This window comes from Aythya fuligula, chromosome 4 (assembly GCF_009819795.1).
Source record: "Aythya fuligula isolate bAytFul2 chromosome 4, bAytFul2.pri, whole genome shotgun sequence".
NCBI lineage: Eukaryota > Metazoa > Chordata > Aves > Anseriformes > Anatidae > Aythya > Aythya fuligula.
Window position 1 is genome coordinate 62,207,635 of NC_045562.1, and position 19,641 is coordinate 62,227,275.

The following is a 19,641-nucleotide window of genomic DNA, read 5'->3' on the forward strand; positions in this document are numbered from 1 at the left end:
TGACTTTGATGTAACTAGAGTCTGCCTTTGTGTGAATGATGTACCTTTCCTAATACCAGTTTGAGCTAATAGTTTTGTCTCTCCAGTGAGCATGTTTTAAAAAAAATCTGAAGCTGTTTTTGCAGGGAGCTTATATCCTCACTATGCTGTATACAGCTTCCAATTTCATGGGATGTGGAAGAAAATTATACAGTGGTTTGTTGAACTTTTTTCACCTTAAATTAAAAGTCACTTCTAACTCATCTAGTGTTAGGGAAGCATTTTGGCAGTTTAACATATTGTTGCTTCAAGGCAAAGTGTTGATTTCCAATGAGTGTTGATAGGGAAGCTGAATTTGGGGCAACAGAATGCTTTTAGTCCAGAGACTGGCTTGTACCTTTTTTGTTGTCTAACAAAACAAAAATGCACAGTTTCTCTTTTTTTTTTCCTGTGTGTTTGTGAGAAGATGAATCCAGCATCGAGCAGGAAATGTCTGAAAAGATGAAGCAGGGTCTAGAATCAAATGAAAATTCTGTAGAGGTGAGTGGTGTTATTCGTGATAACTAATTGGGATAATATAGGTTCACGCTGAAAACAAGTACTTTGTATTTTGCTGACAGCAATATTAAAATTTTGACTTCACCAACACCATAAATAGCTGTGAAAAGAAAACAGGACACCTCTAGACTGAGGGATTGTACACTCCTTTCTTGTAAATGGAAGAGTCTGTTGCTAGAGGTTTTCAGCCTCTATTTATTACTTGTAGATGTCCTTCATAGTTTAAACTTAAAAGTTTTTGTTTTTTTAACTAAAGACCCTCTGTATATAGGTATATAAAGGTGTGTGTGTTTATATACATATATATATATATATATGTATGTATGTATGTATGTATGTATAGGTTTATAAAGAACTTTACCAACCTGTATACTGGGATAATTAGGACTGTTAAATACCACTTCCTTACAGCCACAGAAAATTTAATACAATCAGGAGTTGTCTTGTTTCCTTTCAGCTATGGATTTTATAAACAGCAGCATCTCTTACAGAACCTGCCTCGCCTATATTTTTAAACAGACAAGCATTGCTTCTGCAACTAGCACATTGTGTTAGCAGCAGTCTTTATATTATATTGATCAAATGCTGAATGTCAGTTACAGTAACTAAAATACTTTTGTCCTTTATTTTTCATAGGAAAATCAGCCTGTCATAGTGAAACGGAAAAGAGGAAGGCCTCGTAAATACCCTCTTGAAGCTGCGCAGCCTGGTGGTAAGTAATTCATAACACCTGTGTGGGAAAATAATGAAAATAGTAACGTTCAAGTTCTGAATTCATATTTCTTCCCTCAGGTGGGGAGTCAAAAGCTGATATGAGCAGTGGGAATGTAAGTGCCTTTATTTTGTTTGGGTGCATTTAAACATATTAGCTCAAGAACCATTATTCTGTTTAATAGTTAATGGTATTTCAGAAACATTTTATGGAAAACTTGATAATTGATTTCAGTCTAAGCATACAAAAACTATGAAAAATATATCCTGATATAACTGAGTTTGGTAAGCAAAATATACTTTTATGTCTGAACATGTTAAATAACAGGATTAAACAGTACAACGTAAATAATATAAATGTTACACTGTCTAGCAGTATACTTGTGCATGTGATCAGAACTTCATCCTGCTTACATGCCTTTTGATTTGTGCTGAGAGTTATTTTGGCCTAAAGAAAACTTCAGTTTTTCTTCTCTACATGAGCCTGTTTTAATAATAGCATATATTAACTATTAATGTCTTAAAGTATTGTGCAATCCAGTTGTGTTATCTACATTACAATGCGTACAGTAAACTCAGAATACGGAGACGTGCTGATAGTAATCTAAGAGCTCCTGAAACATCTCTGTCTACTAAAGCTCAGCAATATCTTGATTTCTTGACCCACATGACGTGCAGCCACTGCCAATTTTTCTGTTCAAAGTGTTTCTGCAGTCCAGTTGGATTACAGCACAGGGTAGTAATGGATTGAGGATAGAAATATTGCTTGGAAAGAGATGATTAAAAAAACATAAATAAAATAAAAAAATAAAAATTAACACTTAGTGAAGCTGGTGTGTTCTGCCTGCTTGCCTGGTGAGGCAGGAACTGGGATGGTTGTCAGAAGTCTGGGGAATTTAGCAGGTGTTCTCATCTCTGCTTGTCCTGTCCATGCAGTGTTTCAGGCAGCCCTTTCAGGGTCCTGTCCCTTTTACAGGCCTGGTAAAACTTTGTTTCAAAATTCTAGTAAATCTTTTTCCTAATCATTATTTTTCAATATCAATTTAATGAAAAGTGATTTGAAGTGATGTTTTGATTTCAAATGAGAAATAAAACTAATTTTAAATCCCCTCTGGGATATATATACCCTATCATATTCAGTACTGGAACTGAGTTGTCTTGTTCTAGTTCAACCGTTGAACTGTCTTGCACCTCCAGGTGATGACCTATAGATGTGTCAGTCAGTTACAGGCTGGCTGCAGGAGGAACAGCTACTTGCCATCCATTTGAGATAATGGTTCTGTAAAGTGAATAACTGTCTTTGCAAGGCAGTTTTTCCAAGGTTGCATTGAGAATCTGTTGCTACTTCAAAGATGGTATAGACATCTTAGTGTAGTCATGTAACAGTGAAAGCAACTGGATTTTGTTGACATTCATCATAGGAGATTATGTAATTTTATATAGCTTTTTCTGTATTCTGAGTAAATACAAAATTCTGGTGACTACAACTTGCAAATCTGTGTGTGATTACATAAAGTGACTGCACTAAACTTTTCTATGTATCATTGAGAATTAAGTTTTCATAAATATATTTCACTGTAATGACTTCCAGTGTAAATTACCACATCTGGTTACTGAAACTACTGTCATTTCATTTGTTTGTGGGCAATTAGGTACAAACTTTCTGCATATTGGTTAGAATGTTTGTGTTTTCTGGATTTGCAGTTATGTTTTACTAATGAATGGAAATTTCTATGTTTATGTAATACAAACCTGGATTTTCCTGTTTTTGTGTGTGTGTGTTTTGTGTGTTGTTTGTTTGTTGTAAATTCTAGCTGCAGCCTCCAGCCTTTGCAAGTAAAGGGAAAAGTCCTCAAACAGGTAAGCAAATCATGGGAGAAATGCAAGGGGGTGCTCAAGACCATCAAATGGGTCCTTCTTAAACATCATCTCTCGCAGTCAGTATTATCAAGTTGTGAAAATACCTGAGTAAACAGGACAGTGAAGACTTATCCCTAATTCCTACTGAGGCTTTAATTTAAGAAAAGAACAGCATGTCGAGAATTAATTTCAGCAGTGCACCTACAGCTTCAAGTGTTGAGTAATGCATTGCTGAATATTACCCAAGCATTTGTGTGTGGCACATGGTGCTGTTTCTACTTATTTTCTATCATACAATGAATATCAAAATAAGTTTTCACATTAACTGTTTTAGAATGCTTGTAGGAAAAAAAAAAAATAAGTTACGTTCAGTTAATTACATTATCTGTCAATAAGAGTCTGAAAAGGTCAGTGGCAGCTTGAAGGAGTACTTCTTTTCCTTTTCTAAAAAAAAAAAAAAAGTAAACATTTTCTAAGATGATCACTTAACTTTACTTGGTAATATGCTTCTAGTGTTTCAAACTAAAGTCAAATATAAAGTGAGATATTTTTATATTTCCCTTCCCTATTCAAACACCTGCAATGTAAGAAGTAAAATGTTGCAGTTTTTCTGAATATTTTTAATAATTTATTCATGAAGCAGATAATCAAAAAAAAGTTTGTAGACAAATACAAACATTCATGCAAGAAACCTGAGAAAGCAGATCTTCAAAACAAACCTTCAGGACTTTCCAAAAGCCTAGGTTTCTACAGAGACATTAATCTTGCTGCACTGTACATATGGACTATTTCCTATTTTCACTGCATTTCTTAAATGTCAGCTTTAATCCATATGCTTCAGAATTGTCTCTGGAGGGCTAGCTGGTGTGTGGTACTTGGTTTCTGTCAACTGCAAAAAGAACAGACAAGAATGTGAGAAAGGTGTAAAACTACATTTTGGCTTGCTTTTTATTAAAAAGGACAGACACTTGGACTGTGTACTTAAAACTTAATTTAGTGTGTTAAGTAACATTTTGTTTTTGAGGTAAAAGGCTGTTGATGTCACAGGCAATATAAAGTGTATGAAGTGGATGAAATATCTTGTGAAACTTTTCATCATATGTTAGCATTCATGTGAGGATTGGAAAACCTTTGGCAGGGAAAGGAAAACAGTGGAATCCCTTTGTGCAGTCCATTTAGTCTGGTAATTTTGGGATGTTCTGTACAAGGTTTTGCGACAGAGATGGATTCGTGGGAAGCAGAGAAGTCGTTTTCAGTCAGGACAACTCATACAGTTGGAGACAACTGGTTTCTGAAGGCAACGTCCTTCCTTAGTGTGCTTTTCCTCTGTACATGCTCAGCAGCAGAAAAGCTTCTCTGGAAAACTCTTCTTGAATAAGGAGAAGTAACTGATGCTGAACTTGAAACTAAAATTATTTTGCACTAATTAATGCTTGCTGCTGTAAAGTTGGTAGGATTTTTTGTTATTGCTAATCATTTTTATACTTACTTTGAGGTAAAAGTACCACATTTTGTCACCCTAAAGGGAAGATTGTTTCTTTTTTTTTTTTTTTTAAAAAGAGCGTCTTGTAGTTAAATGAAATCTTCTTCAATCACGAAATATTTTGCTGTAAACTTGCCAAAACTTACCAGAATTTTAAATATCTGTCTTCAGTACACAACAGAATTACAAAATGTTTTTTATATATTAGACTTAGTTTATGTAAAACAGTTAATGCAGTGGAGAGTCCTATGTTTTATTATGCTTCTTCATCAAATAGTTACACATCCTTGCAATTCATTTTGTTTGCTTCTGTGTAAAAGCTTTTCCTCATAACTTTAACAGCACAACTCAAAAAAAAAAAAAAGTGTGAATTTTAGAATATGTTTCTGCTTTGAGATCTGGTTTTGATCCTGAGTTGACATTCTTCTGTTCTTACTCATCTGGTCTAATTAGTGATGGATTTAGAGTTTGTGGTCTCTTTTTTTTTTTTTTTTTTTAAGCTTTCTTGGAGGAAAAAAAAGGCAATTTTATGGCATTAAAAAAAAGGTATAAAAACATGCTTTTGTTTAGGCTGCTACTCTCCTTCCACAGCTGTGGATTTTTACCCATGCAGTATTGCAGATAATTCCATTTGGCAAACCTCAAAATTCATAAAATTATTTTTCTTACCACAGAGTTAGAGTAGAAGCAGTAGCCATATACCATAGAGAGAGGGCAGATTGGGACAACACAGTTCATAGGGTTTGTAAATGTATTTTAACATGCACAAGCCGGTCTGTAAGAAGCACTGAGTTGAAAAGCTGGGCTACTTCAACAGAGGAGGTCACCTAATTTGTTTGCTAGCTATTAGGTATTATATATACAGGTTTTCAGTGTTGCCTTTTTGAGCTACAGCCATCTTGGTGCTTCACCGTGGGTGTAGTTGAGCACTAGAACAAGGTTGCCCAGAGGGACTATATATGTAGTCTATGGTCTTAGAGACTTTCAGAATTGCATTGAACAAGATCTTGAGCAGTAAGATCAGGTTTTCAGTTTAGCTGTGCGTTGAACAGGAGGCTGGACTAGATGACCTCCAGAGGCCCCTTCCATGCTAAATTTTTCTGTGGTGCTGTAACTGATTGACAGTAATTAAAAGGGATAAGTAACTTCAGTTTTTCCATTAAAATTAAAAAAAAAAAGCATATGCAACAAAGTAATAAATATAGTATCAGTCTTATAAAAGCCTTACTGCTTAAAAAAAAATATTAATAAATCATTGTCCCAGTCTGTGTATAACAAAATACAACAAAGCCAAGCCAAATTCTAATTTAGAGACTTTAAATGTTTTCTGACATCGTGTTGTTTAAGCAAAGTTGACAGAGTTCAAAAGAAGTTTGTGGTTTTTAACTGAGTAGCAAAAGATTTGAAGTTCAGGATTCAGTTTTGTTCTTTCTTTTTAGGTACAGACTTATCAAATAAGAAAGAAACAACAAATGTAAGTGCAAGCATTTTAATTTTCTAAGTCTGTAAGCAGTATGTAATGAAAAATGTCTGTCTTCTATTTAAATTAAATTGTTCTTGCCTTACTTGATTGTATTTTATTTCTTCAGGAAGATGAAGCTGGGAAAGCAGATATGGCTGTGCGTAAAAGAGGGAGAAAGCCCAGGCGTTCTCTGGTTCAGTCAGAGGAAACTGGTAAAAACATGAAACCATGCTATTCCTAACAGAATGAGGAGATATTACTGTGCTTTTCTGTATACTGATAGCAACAAGATAAGCTTTATTCAATTTTCCTTTCTTGAGGAAAAATCATTGAGTTACAGCTAGTGTAAATATTATGTAAATATGTGTAAATTGCTGTAATCTCATGTCAAAATTGCTACATCCCAGATGCTTCTATAAAGCCTCATGAATTTTCTATGAATTCTGGCTATGAGCTGCATAAGTAAACTGTTGTGAATGTGTTAGCAAGATTAAGTCAAACAAGTGTGAATTAAAAATGTTGAAGCATAAAGGAAATGGAAAAATACTTACTTAAAATGGGATTTGTGAATAGAATACCTTTTCTAAACTAAGTGTCCATATCCTTTTGGAGGGCTTTTGGAAAATTATAGCACATGTGTAAAATTTTACATGGGCAGAAACGCTGGAGCCAGAAAGAAAACGTCGAAAATTAACATCTTCTGAAGAGGAAGTAAGAGAGCAGGAGGAAGGGGAGGAAGAAGAGGAGGAGGAAGATGATGAAATGCATTCTGGGTCCACAACTAGACCAGCCACAAGATTAGAGGCTCAAAGGTAACTGTAGAGACACTGATAGCAGATTCTTGTTTCTACATTGTTCTCAGTTGTAGATTTTGTTTTTGTTTTTTAATTGATTTGAACTTACCAAATAATTCCATATCTAATTCCAGTGCCATTTCTCTAGGGATGTAGAGACAAAAGGGGAGGTTTCATAGTAAGGGGAAAGAGCCTCTTGTTTCTTCTGATAACGAAGAATGGAAAAGTCTTATTTGGAAGTGGAGTCAGGTCTTAGTATGGCAGAGGGTAGCTCTCATTCTAATAGTGAATAACAAATCAGGAGGGGCAAGGTTTTTTGCCTTGATTCAGTGTTACTAGGAGACAAGAAACTATTAGGGCCACAAAAGACACACTTGAATTTGCTAGATGAGAACTGATCCTGCTGGCAATCTTCGTCCTAGGGATGTCTCAGAAGATGTGTCTGAAAGCACTTAACTCCAAAAGGTAAAAAGGGACCTCTGGTATGAATCTGCCATTTTTACTGTTTGGTATTCAGAGTTGGAACAAGGCAGAAATACATTTTTCAATGTCCATTTCTATTTCCAAATGTGACCCAAGTTAAATACATGAATCAGCAGTACTGTAGGACTTAATTTATCTGTTAGCGATCTCCAAGCTCGGGAAAATAATCTTACTGCAAAAGATTGGTGTACCAAGAATGATTTCAAGAAGTCATTCTTTAGTATATGTACCTTTCTGTTGGCAAACTTAATTATATAGAGGTCATCCTCTTGACTTTGCTTTGTGGAATCATAGAAGCATGCCAGTTTTGGGAAGTTCTAATCTGCATAGATACCTTCCAGAACAAATTGGATTCCAGGCATTGTTTTGTGCTCATGGTGAGATTTCTGTAAATCCACCAGATTTATGTCTTTCCTGAGTATTTTGTATTAGGTGTTAGCCTTTGGGGCTTACTTGAAGCACTGTTCACAGAGTAAACTCCCGAGTATTTTGTATTAGGTATTAGCCTTTGGGGCTTACTTGAAGCACTGTTCACAGAGTAAACTCCCTTGAATTTATAATTTTAGGTAGTAGTTACGTGGTCTTTTCTTTTTTAATATAAACCTGTGAAGATTACTGCTTTGCAAGCAACAGTTCTGTTGTGGTAAAGGTAAAAGGACTTATTTTTATCTCACTTAACAGTTAACTCTAAAATTGTAATAAATGTTTAGATATCAGTGTTTTCATTTTAATTGCTTTTGGAAACACTTTCCTTTAATTTATCGATATTTTTGTTATTTCAGTAACCACCTTTTCATGTTTTGAACTGATGGGTATGAAGGCTAATATGAGTTCTTTCTCTACACTGGATAAGATAATTACCTTTCCTTTCACAGCTTGTTCCCCTTGCTTCTTTTATTGTTATGCTGGTACTCAAAGATTTTTTTTTCGTACATGGGCATTTATGTACCAGAATTACTGTAGATTTGAAACTAGGGTTTTTTACTTGGTTATTTGTTAAATATTGTCAGTAAAGCAGTCTTTTTGATTCTATGTTTTGGTACAAAAGTACATGTCTCTGGTTGGTACTTTGTCTCAAATCATGCAAATGTTTTTTCAGTTTCTTTCAACAATTTTGATTTACTTGTTGCAAATGCTGTGCGGTCTTAATTTTCCACACTTGGAATGCAAGAAGAAAGTGACTTGGTAAAAGTATTTTGTTATATATACATTCATCATTCTTTTGTATTACAGAAAGCAGCCCAGCAAGCCAACCACACGTGCAACTTCTAAAGGCAGCAGTCCAAGTTCAGTTTCTCCCAGAAAACAACAGAAGCTAGCAGTGAAAAAAAGATCTCCAAGTGATACAAAAATTACTAAATCTCCTCCATTGACACAGTAAGTATGAAAGTTAAAGCCACTTTAGTTTGGGTATTCACTATATCGATCCTTTCTTTGTATGTAACATACTGGTTCAAAATCTGAACTGCAGTCTTAACGTTGCTCAGTTCTGGTCTTTTGTTTTATACAAAAGCTTTCAAAGGATTTTTTATTCTGTTTACATTTTTTCTTTTTTCTTCCTTTCTTTAACATTTGCAAGACTAGATTTTCTGTGTGTGTGTATATGTGTGTGTGTGTGTGTGTCCTTGGAAACCTCTTGGGAGAATTTGAATATGCTGTTAAGCAATATTTTAACTTGAGCTCTGGTTCTTTCCTGAATGGGGTGGGGGAGAGGGGAGGGCAGCTGTAGTTCAGGTTAAAGCAACATGCTATGTCATGGATCTAAAACTTTGAAGATATTTCTGAGATCAACTGGTAAGAAAGGAGAAACTTTGAGGCCTTATACCAAGTTCTGAAAATACTTCCCTTTCCCTCCTTCCCTGGTGCACTTTTTTTGAAGTTGAGATCACTGTGTACAATCCAAAGGGAGCAACAAACATTGCTATTCATCTTGTAGTTTACCTGTAAAACAGGCTATATGCCAAATACATTCAATTGTCTTCCACTATGAAGCGTATGAGTTATGTTTTCAAACCAAACATCAAGAACAGTGGCAGATGTGTATCATGCACTGATAGGTGTCGCAGTTCACCTGATGGTTATGAATGGCCAAGAGTTTAAGCTGCACTTATAATTGGTTGCAGCTGAAATATGGTGGGCTTATATATAGATGCTTCAACAGAGATAAGGATACGTGGTGTCAGCCCTTTATTCCCTATTGTGTATGCAAGGCTTGAGCCATTATTACTATTCTTCTATCTTTGTGAGATGGTAGCAGATAGTGTAGTTTGTTATATATTCTGTTGTAATCCACCAGTCAGTCCAAAAGAGAAGAGGAAGGAGCCCTAGATTCTCCATTTGGAGCACTCTCCAACATATAGAACTAGTATGCAGTACCCTGCTAAGATGTGATGGGATTGTGCAGGGACTCCCTCGGGTCTGTGCAACTAAAACTGTAATGTTATATTAGTAAGCTTTTAAACAATATATCCTGATAATTCATCAGAGATGGGCAATTAAGTTCTGTCCCGGATTGTGCCTGACCACCCTTCTTGTTTTTCAGGTCCTACCATTGCTAAAATAATTATGATGTTTTTTTAGGTTAAAGGTGCAGTCTACCAAGCGTAAAAGGGAAGGCAGCCCAACAGCAGTACGGAGAAAAGGCCAGCAGAAAACAGAGGAGACACCGGTAAAGAAAGCTAAACGATAATCTTTACCAACTAGTACTCTTTGTGGAAGAGTCAAAAGGAAGAGAAAAAAATCTGTGCTTCTATTTTTTTTAAAGCAAAGGGATTTGCACGTGCTTGTTTCAGAGCTCTAAGTTAATCGATGCAGTACTTCTAAGTTACATTTTAAACAGCTTTATAAACTATTGTTTATACAGAATATTATGTACATTTATTTCAGATGAAAAATAAGTTTACTTTGTATCTGAATGAAAAACAAAGTAGTTATATATTTTATCACTGACTTGGAAAGTTGGGGATTCCCAATGTGACATGCTAATGCAGATGCTTCCAACCCACGAGGCACCCTTGGCCTACTAATACACTTTGTACATAAACTTGTAAAAATAGGTTGTATTTTACTCTGTGTATGAATCTAATCAATGATGGACATTTTATTTATTATATGGAAAGCATTGGTCTGTAAACTTTAGTATATACCTTAGGTTTTTTTAATTATATATTTTACATTCTATGCAGATGTCAGTAGGAAACTTTCCCTCCACTCTACTGGGGTTGTCTAAAACCTGAAGTTCTCTAAAATATGCTCAGACAGTTGGTAAAGTATTTTTCTCGCATGCATTGAAGTAGTTTAGCATAGTGAAAGGGGCTTGGCTCCTTTCGGTTCACATTTGTGACAAAGTATAAAACTTAAAATGTAATCTTACTGGATTATATTTTCACTCGTGAATTTACTATCAACCTCAAGAAATAAATTGTACTAGGTTACATTTATTCAGTCAGCCAGCTCTACCCTGAAACGAAACAAATTGTTTTATTTTGCAAGTAAGCACCTGTTCTTTCAGTATTTGTCTCTTTTAACAAGGAAGAACCCATTGAAATCAAATGTCACTTCTCCTAACGATAGAGCTTCAGCATTTTATGTTACGTTTTATACACAGGTATTAAAAATAGAACCTGGTATTATTGCCAGAATCTTTTTTTAATGTATATTAACTCTGGTAAGAGCAAATGTTCAAGTGAAGTTGTATATAAAGTTAAACTTTTCTTATGATCAAATGTGTCTCTTGTAATGATGTGATGAGTTGCCAAACAATCTGAGATTATTTTAAGTGTTTTGTTCATATTCTGGTTTATAATTACAAAGGATTCTGGGGGGTTGGAATTTTCCTTTATTTTTTTTCTCTTTTGTGGGTTGTTTTTTTTTGAACTTGTTGTAAGGCAGATGTTTCCGTCAGATATTCTGCTTGGTTTCTTACTGAGATTTTTGTATAAAATTATAAAATGTTTGCCAAAAACCTGAGTTGCCATATTTTATTATCTTTTAATCACATCACTTTGAAAACTTGTTTTTGCGAATATGTTTGGTTGGAGCCATATCTGTAAGTAATGCTGTACCTGATTGGTGTCCTACAGGTAGGACCTTCAGGTAGGGACAGTTTACCAGGCCTAGTACACTATAGAGGCAGGTGCACATTTTTTTTTTTTTTACTTTTTTTCCCCAAAGCAAACTTGAGTCTGAAATACAAAACCCCTCTGCTCTGAAAGTTAACTTCTTTTGATCTCCACCTCAACTCTGCTGAAATATATACCTTGCTAACATATTACTAATATATCCCTGTACATGACTAACAGTGATGTATACATTAATGTATACTAAGTGTAATGTATACCCACTTCTTCACAGGAGTTGAATGTCTTCCTTTTCTTCCCTTTGCCCCCTGCAGCATACATAAATTAAAGTTGTAGGCTTCTTCTCAGCCTTCATTCTGTATGTCTAAACAAGCTGAGCTGTTTGTAATCTTTTTTTTTTTTTTTTTCCTCTTTTTTCCGATCAGTTCTTTCTAGGCTTTTGATCATAGCTGGAGTTCTCTGTATCTCTTCCTGATATTGTTTCCTTACACCTGAATTCAGCAGTGAGGCTGCTCGTGAGGTTCCTAGCAAACCTCCCACTACACTGAATGTCTGCTGCTCGCTCTCTCTCTGCTGGTAATACTTCTGCCACAATGCAGGTTACATTTGCCTTTTTCACAAGCACATCTGTTCTTGTGGCTTATGGGTATGAAGCTCCTGCTTAAAAGTGTCAGAGCCTCTTGACTGTCTTTTGCCTGACAGAGCAAGTGAATCTGAGCAGAGAAATACAACCTTGAAGATCAATGACAGCCTTTCAGGGCTAACCTAGAAGCTTTCTTACTGTCCTTCCCCACACTATATATTTAGGTCAATATTTAGGAAAATCCTCTCATCTGTGGAGTATATCTTTGATCATTCATTACATTATTTCATAGTCTGAAGGCATTAAAGGAGTTCTCTTCCTGCAAGAGGGCTGCTTTTACTTAATCTCTAGAGGAGGAAGAAAGTGCAAATTCCCCCAACTATTTTAACTTTGGCAAACTCCACTTGCTTCATGATGGACTGCTGGCTAGCTGTCGGTATCTCTTCTTTTTTTTTTTTTTTTTTTTTTTTAGTCCAAGCTACTTAAAAGTTCTTTACATCTCTCTACTGCCTTAAACCTAAAATGCTATGGATTCACCTACTATATAGTTTTTTAATCACTTGTGTAGATTTGGGGTGGAATTAGTTTGCTTGTTTTAACCACCTAAAGGATCATCAGTAAAAGGTCAGTTGCAGTTGTCATTTTTTGATAGGGTTTGGCAAGCTAGTAACTCTTGCAGCTGGTGACATTTCCATCTGGAACCTGATCCAAAGTCAGTAGGTGCACTCAGCAGCTGGAGCAAACTTTTTATTGATGCTGGCAGATCTGTGAATGCCTCGATTTTTCTATTCCAACAGCATCTCTAGTAACATCTCTCCTTAGTTGTGGTTTGCTTTGTTTTGTTTTTTTAATCTGCTACATCAACCCAAAGTACAGACATTCACTGTTTCTTATCTCTGTATGTTCTAGGGGCATCACATGTTCAGATCTGTAGCTCTGGCTCCATTCCCTCAGAGGCTGAGGAATTCCCTACAGAACCTCAGTAAAACTTTTTAACCTAAAACTTTGCAATCCAGAGCAGCAAATGTTTCTGGCCATGGTGACAGTATCAACAGATGTCCACTTGATGCAAGTCCAACACAGGCTCACGTGTCTCAATACTAAAAGTGGTCAAATTCTGATACCTGCCTTGAGTTGTGCAATGGGAAAAGATCATTTGCCACTCCAGACTTTTACCGCTCCTTGCTTTTGGAGGAGGTAGTGGGACCTCTGTGGTGCTGAGTGAGTCACTGCCCCGAAGCTGGGATGTGCTGAGCGACTGCCACATTTCCTTCTAAAGCAGTGTTTGATTTCCTTGGAGCTCTACCTGTTTATATTGTAAAGAGTGAATTTAACTGGTGGATTTTAGCTCTCTTCCCATTGAAGTCATTCCATGTGAAATGTTTTCATTTTTAAGATCTGATGTAGACATCTTAATGAAGTAAGCTGAATGCATATTCATATACTCCATATAATTAATCAAAGCTCTTAATCCTGGCAATTTGTAATATTACCTTTGGGGATTATCGATATTGCTGCTTAGTCATTTTGGATACCAGCTCAGAAGACTCTTATCTTCGTGACTTCAACAGCTTTCCATCTATTTCACTTGCTTGTAGCTGCAGTTCAGAGGAAATTGCCTGTGTCAGCCTTCTGCAGGTTTTGGCAACATCTTAAAGATACCATGCCTGTTTATTCCAAGAGATTCCTTGTCCCAGCTGTGTACGTCACACTCCATTACTTCCATCAGCTTCTCAAAAACTCTGGGTCTGCTTCAAGCAGGGTGTTTTTTCTACTAAAACATCAAAGTTTAAACACCAAGGAAATTCCATCTACATTCTAGTCTTTATTTCCAGATTCCAGTGTTTCACCAAAATTCCTCTAAAGGTTATTTCTGACTTAAATCCATTCTCTTTCAAATCTCAGCTCTTAAGCTCTTTACCCTTACTGGCTTTATGGGGGGAAGAAAAAAAAAAAAAAATCCAAAAGGAAAGCATAATAAAAATATAAACATCTCTGAGGGAGTCCTTAGATAACTAGTTTAAAGATTTAAAGCTAGGAATATAACGCTTGCCAAACAAATGTGGAAGAAAAACATAGTTTGAAATGGGAACAACTTACTAGAGCAGGAGTAGATTTTTGGAACTGAGTGTGCAATTAATTAGCCAAAGGTGTGGTTTAATGGTCGGAGTAGTCAGGCTGCCACTAGAATGCACCTCTCATCTTCTGTCTTCTTCTGCCCCATGGACGGTACTTTCTTCCATGGCAGCACCGAATTGTACAGCCACAGACTGCTGGATAAGGAAGCCTGAAATTTCCTCTACAAAACTGCAGGTTATTTTTTAATGTGGTCTGTTTACTAAACCAGCTGTTGGTTTAGTGCAGATACTACTGCCTGCACAAAGATGGCCATGTGGCCAATAGGGGTGTGGAATCACCATTCCTCTGTATTATAGGTTTGGGTGCAGTTGCAGTTGGTCATCTAAGTGCACCATTAGTTAGCTCTAGCATGTATTTGCAGTAGCTCTGTGTCAAATAATTGGTGCATAAATGGACAGTGAGCTATTTTGTGGGTTGTATGCTCCCCTAGTAACAATGCACAGGGGCTTCCTGTAGGAAGTGTGTATTATCTACCCAACCTAGTAAGGGTTCCTTGTTCCAATGTGTCATGTTCCAAATGATCCATGTTTCAAGAAGAGATTACACAATTGCTGAAAGCTGAAGACAAACTTAGTCTGGCTGTAACCTGCCATGTCTCTTCTTGGCAGTGTGGGTAATTCAGCACTGGGATGACTTGCAGGGTCACAGTGGGTTCCCCCATAGTAGAATGCTTTAAATTCTGATGTGGGAAAAGATTTTTCAAGGTTCTTTAGGAACTGAAGTCCCATTGCTAAAACTGATGTAAAATGTAGGGTTGTGCTCAAACCTGAAATTGGATCTAGTGTTGAAACATCTGAATTTAAGCCAACTGGCTTCCTAAGGAAATTAGGAATCCAAGCAAAGCCTCAAAGCTTTCTGTATTAGGAGAGGTAGGTGCCTCAGATGTGACCTACAACACTGAACAAGCTGTGCTGGAAGGTGACGGCACTGGCCTGTAGGAAACATGTAGGACGTGCCTGTAGTGCTGGATGGTAACTTCCATCTGCTTAGGTTTCACCAAGGGTGGACATTCATTGGTCTTCCTTCCAAAGGCACAAAGTTTTTTTTTTGTGCTGCAGTGAGAGCATTGGAGGACTTAAGCCCTCATGTCATGGAAGGTGAGGCTGTACGGTATCAAAGTGGGTACTACTCTGTCTCCTGTTAAGATACTTAATGTCCAATGACATGTCAGTACTTGAAGCAGGAGCTAGAGACCAGGTCTCACTGTCCATGTTCCAGATGACAGTTCCCTTCCAGAGGATTTGAGGAAATGGGTCTCAAAGGCATGCATGTTCCACCATCTCATAGGATGTTTGTCACAAAGCAATGCCTAGGCTTTTATCTCCAAGGTAAGTTTCACGTCTGTGACTCTCGAGCAGGGTGAAGCATCTCCGTCCACCCCAAGTGAGGTGTTAGAACAGGCTTTGAAGTGTTGTTTGTCCAAATTGCATGCTGAGGTGGTGTGGTGTCCAGCAGGTATCTACTGCTGAGAAAGGTACCACAATATTTGTGCAAGCCCTCTAATAGCCACAGGCCCCCAGAGTTATGGTGGGAACAGCAAGGGGGAGATGTTACAGACTTTTTGATGTACTTCTTTTGGCAACATCTCACAACCACTGAAACTTGCAACTTGAGTGTGGGCATGAGGTAGAAATGATGAGAGGCAACTGGTGACCTTGACTGTGCAGGAGGACAGACCGGGTTATTCTGCCAGTCTCTGCTAGCCCTGAGATCTTGATCTTTATTAGTACGATACAAAAATCTTAGGCAGGGTATGACAGGTAGAGCAGACAGAGACTAGGAAGTCGAGTACAGCAAGTGAGTTTGGGGGGACCCATAGCTACAGTGCCACCCCCATGCTTGCTGTTAGCTTTTCTTTGTTGAGTGCTCACTGGCACTTGCATAACCCTGCTGAGAATTACAGTGAATGTAAGACCCAGCTGTACTGTCGATGTGCATCTCTGCCCATCGACAGCTCTTATTAGCAAACAACTCCCAGACTGAGCCACATTTTAAACACAGCTCCTTTGCTGATCACACAACAGGTCAGCAGGAGCACTGACTGTGCCTGTGTGTGTACTGGGGATGTAATTGAGAATAACGGAGAAATATCAAAGCAATTGATTTTATTGTCAGCTAGACAGCTTAACCCTCTAATTCCATTCCTTCCTTTTCTAGATTTTATTGTGACCTGTCACACATGCTATGCCATAATGTCTGTCAATTAACATTCATAAAAATAAATGCTAGGGAGTACATGAGAATGTTAAGGAATACAGGAGAAAGATACCCCAGCACCAATTCCAGTATATAAACTTAAAGAGGTTAAAATTAAATAGTCATTCCTGCTTCGGTGCCCAAAGCAAGCAGAGAACTGGAATGCAACTTTCCTTTCAGACAACGAGAGCTTCACTCTGCTTTTTCTATAAACAAGTGCTAAGAATTGCTCAGTAATACAGTGCTTACTTAACTCTATTCAGACAGGATTTTTCAGGCTAAGTAAATAGGCAATATAAGGCCACTTAAAATAGACAAATAAATAAATAAATACACTGAAGGTGAAGCATCTTTCATCTACTTCTGAACTCAACACTCTATTCAGCCCTCACCTCCAGCCTCCCCCTGCGTGGTGCAGCACTGGCTGGCACGCAGAAGCCTTTTCCTGGGTTAGACTTCAAATATTTTTTCTAACCTGCAGCTCCCTGTTGTAATTTATGCCTTTTTTGTTTGCTCTGTGACCATCTCTCTCTCCAGCAGGGCGCTACCCCTTGGAACTTTTTCCTTTGCCTAATCTGGTTTTGTTACTTCTCTGCTTTCAAAAGTTGTTAGCCACTTTCAGTGTCTCCTATGACTTCTTTCTCCACTGAAGAAAAAATGAAAGAGAAAAGGAGGACCAGCTTGAAATATGAAATCTCCTGGTTTTTGCCCTGCAGTCAGGCTTTGTGGATATACATTCGTTTCCTTTAGCCTGGAGCTAACAGACCCAGGAGCCCCTTCAAAAAAGGAAAAAGGCAGCTGTGCCGTATAACACATCCACAAAGCTTTACTGTTACAGACACATTGCTAGCTTCATTTTTCTTGCACGAACAAAACACTGTCCAGTCACCGTTACAACTTTGTAATAGATGTTCAGACAATTTTATTGTGTTTTCAGAATTAGGGAGGTTCTGCTTCTGACAACAGCAAAGGGATCTGGGTGCAAGTGCAAAGTACTTAAAGTACAAAGGGATAATATTTGCTGCTGTGATTATATACCACAATGGCAATAATCCAAAATAGAATAATCCATCACGAGTGAATACAAAGACAAGCAAATGCTACCACAGCAGTGGATGTAGTGTAGAGATAAGCCGTAAGACAGAGGTAGGAAACTTCTCCATTCCCCCACAGCAGTCTCTCTTTTAAGAAAATAATATTTTATTTTATTTCACTTTTCTAAGCAATTCTTGGGTCTTGTCAATTCGATTTTCTATGATAATGGGATTGTTTGAAGATAATGCCAGTGAGCAGGCATCTTTGCCATCTCTTATTCCTTTGCTCCTCTCCCTATTCTCACACCTTTCTTAAAATTTGTCTCAGCTTTTATCACCTCTTTTTATTCTGAAAGATAGGAAGAACAGGAATGTGATCAGCAGCCTTTAAAAAAGGGGATGAACTCCAATCAGTTGTGTTTCCAACCAAGGGCATCAGAACCAAAGCTGTCCATCTGCACAAGCTCTTCAGCGTTCATTGACCAAAGATGAGGGATGGTGTGGAGCCAAGATCCACGATGTATGCGTTAGGCCAACATTGGCTCTGTTTGTCCAATGTCTAAAATGCTGTGTCTTCATCTGCCTGGGACTTGGTAAAGGTGAATGTATTTTGACATAATAGGGAAAATTTTAAGCATATTCTAAGAGGCCAAAGTCCTTACAAGTGAAAGGTGAGAATCCCTGTCCCACTGGATACCTTGGAAGTGTTGTCTTTCTGCCAGGGCAGAAACTGCAGGGCTGGGATTTTGGGGGGATTTCTCCTCCGATGGGAGCCTCCGGGATCCTTTATCGCAGTGAATGTGGAGTGGGACCATGTCCCTTGGTGCCCAGCATGTCCCCGGGTGCTGTGTTGGGAAGGACACACACAAGGGCTCCCATCGCCGGCCCAACGATGGGACGGGGAGCCCGGCCCCACACGGCCTCAACAGCCGCACTCGCAGCCTGCTGCGGCAAAATCGCGGCTTGGTGGGGAAATATAAATACATAAATAAATAAATAACCCCCGGAAAGGTGCTTCCCAGGCACGGATGGCCGCAGGCAGCCGCTAGGTGGCAACGGGTGCCCGCCGGCAGCAGCGCCCGCCGCCCCCGGCCCCGGTGCGGGGGGGAGGCCGGGCCGAGGGGAGCCCCCCTGGCCGTGCCGGGGCCCTGCTCCACACCAACACGGAGCCCTCCAAGCCCACCGCCCTGCACCCGCAGGAGAAGTGCTTCTGCAGGAGCACAGCCACTTGTAACCCCGTTTACGTGAGCGTAGTACAGGGCACAGCGGGCTGTGGGGTCCCACTCCATCCCCCACCACGTTTCGAGGTGCAATGTAAGCATAGCAAATCCCGTATCTATCACGGCTCTGCATTTATCGGCACTTCGGGCTTTTGGAGGAGCAACACATTCAGCACGTTCCCTCAAGTGTGGCAAGTTGGGTTTGGGGGTTTGGCAATAGCTTTCTTCTCCAGTCACCGTTTCCTTGCCCAGATCTTCCCATCCCTCTCTTTTTCCACCCTCACTTCTCATCTGTTCTCCCTCCTTTGCTCAACCCCTCCATGTCTCACACAGGCCCCTCTCAGTTCTCCCTTCTTGTCCTCTCCCCTTTTTTTTTCCTTCCTGTCATCAGCTTGTTACCTTCTCTCAGGCCAGGCAGGTCCTGATCACTCCCTCTGCCCTTGTCCTTCTTTTATTTTTCTTAAAAGTCCTTTTTTTTCTGCTCAATTTTCCCTTCCTGCCATTCTTCTTGCCACAAACGAGAACTTTTATGAGTAGCCTCTCCCATTTTGATGGTTGTTATTGGAAGGGACAATTACTGCTCTTTCACTAGCTTCAGCAAGAGGCTTTGCTAAGACCCCAAGCTTTAAACAGGCCTGGCGCTACTCGTACTCCACAAAACAGAAGCTCTCATTGGGCCACAAGTCCTGGCCCAATGCTCACTTGCTGGCCTCATTATATAGGAGAAGGCCCTGGTGGCCCTCCTGAAGGTGGCAGACTGGTGGCTGCTCCCAGCTGGACGAGCATGTCATGCCCTTACCCACAGCTCTGCAACCAGCCGCAAGAGTCCTGGGAAGCCACAGACAGGTGAAACAGCCCAGTCCTATTCCCCCAAACATCAAGCTTCTGCATTTTCACCCAAGCTGCTCTTTATTCAAAAAAAAAAAAAAAGAAAAAAAAAAGAAACCAGATAAGTATTATTTATCATCACTACTGCATGACTTCTAAGGCAACAAGCCTGACTGGTCTCCTCTTGCATACCTGGAGCAATTCTTGCCAACTTCCTGATAAGCAAGTATAA

At 38.7% G+C, this 19,641-nt stretch overlaps 1 protein-coding gene across 4 annotated transcripts in view; it reads left to right on the top strand.

Annotated features, from left to right (window-relative positions):
• The window catches only part of BOD1L1 (biorientation of chromosomes in cell division 1 like 1), a 35,063-nt gene extending 24,008 nt beyond the window's left edge, over positions 1-11,055 (top strand). For 2 of the 4 annotated variants that reach the window (XM_032187015.1, XM_032187017.1), the window contains exons 17-25: positions 443-519; positions 1,174-1,249; positions 1,330-1,364; positions 3,063-3,108; positions 6,031-6,065; positions 6,181-6,265; positions 6,712-6,865; positions 8,564-8,707; positions 9,911-11,055. In XM_032187015.1, the coding sequence (XP_032042906.1) occupies positions 443-519; positions 1,174-1,249; positions 1,330-1,364; positions 3,063-3,108; positions 6,031-6,065; positions 6,181-6,265; positions 6,712-6,865; positions 8,564-8,707; positions 9,911-10,019 (761 nt within the window). In that variant the 3' untranslated portion in view covers positions 10,020-11,055. The remainder of the gene's footprint in view (positions 1-442; positions 520-1,173; positions 1,250-1,329; positions 1,365-3,062; positions 3,109-6,030; positions 6,066-6,180; positions 6,266-6,711; positions 6,866-8,563; positions 8,708-9,910) is intronic. The other 2 variants (XM_032187016.1, XM_032187018.1) reach the window with 1 other exon arrangement.
• The last annotated feature ends 8,586 nt before the right edge of the window (positions 11,056-19,641 follow it).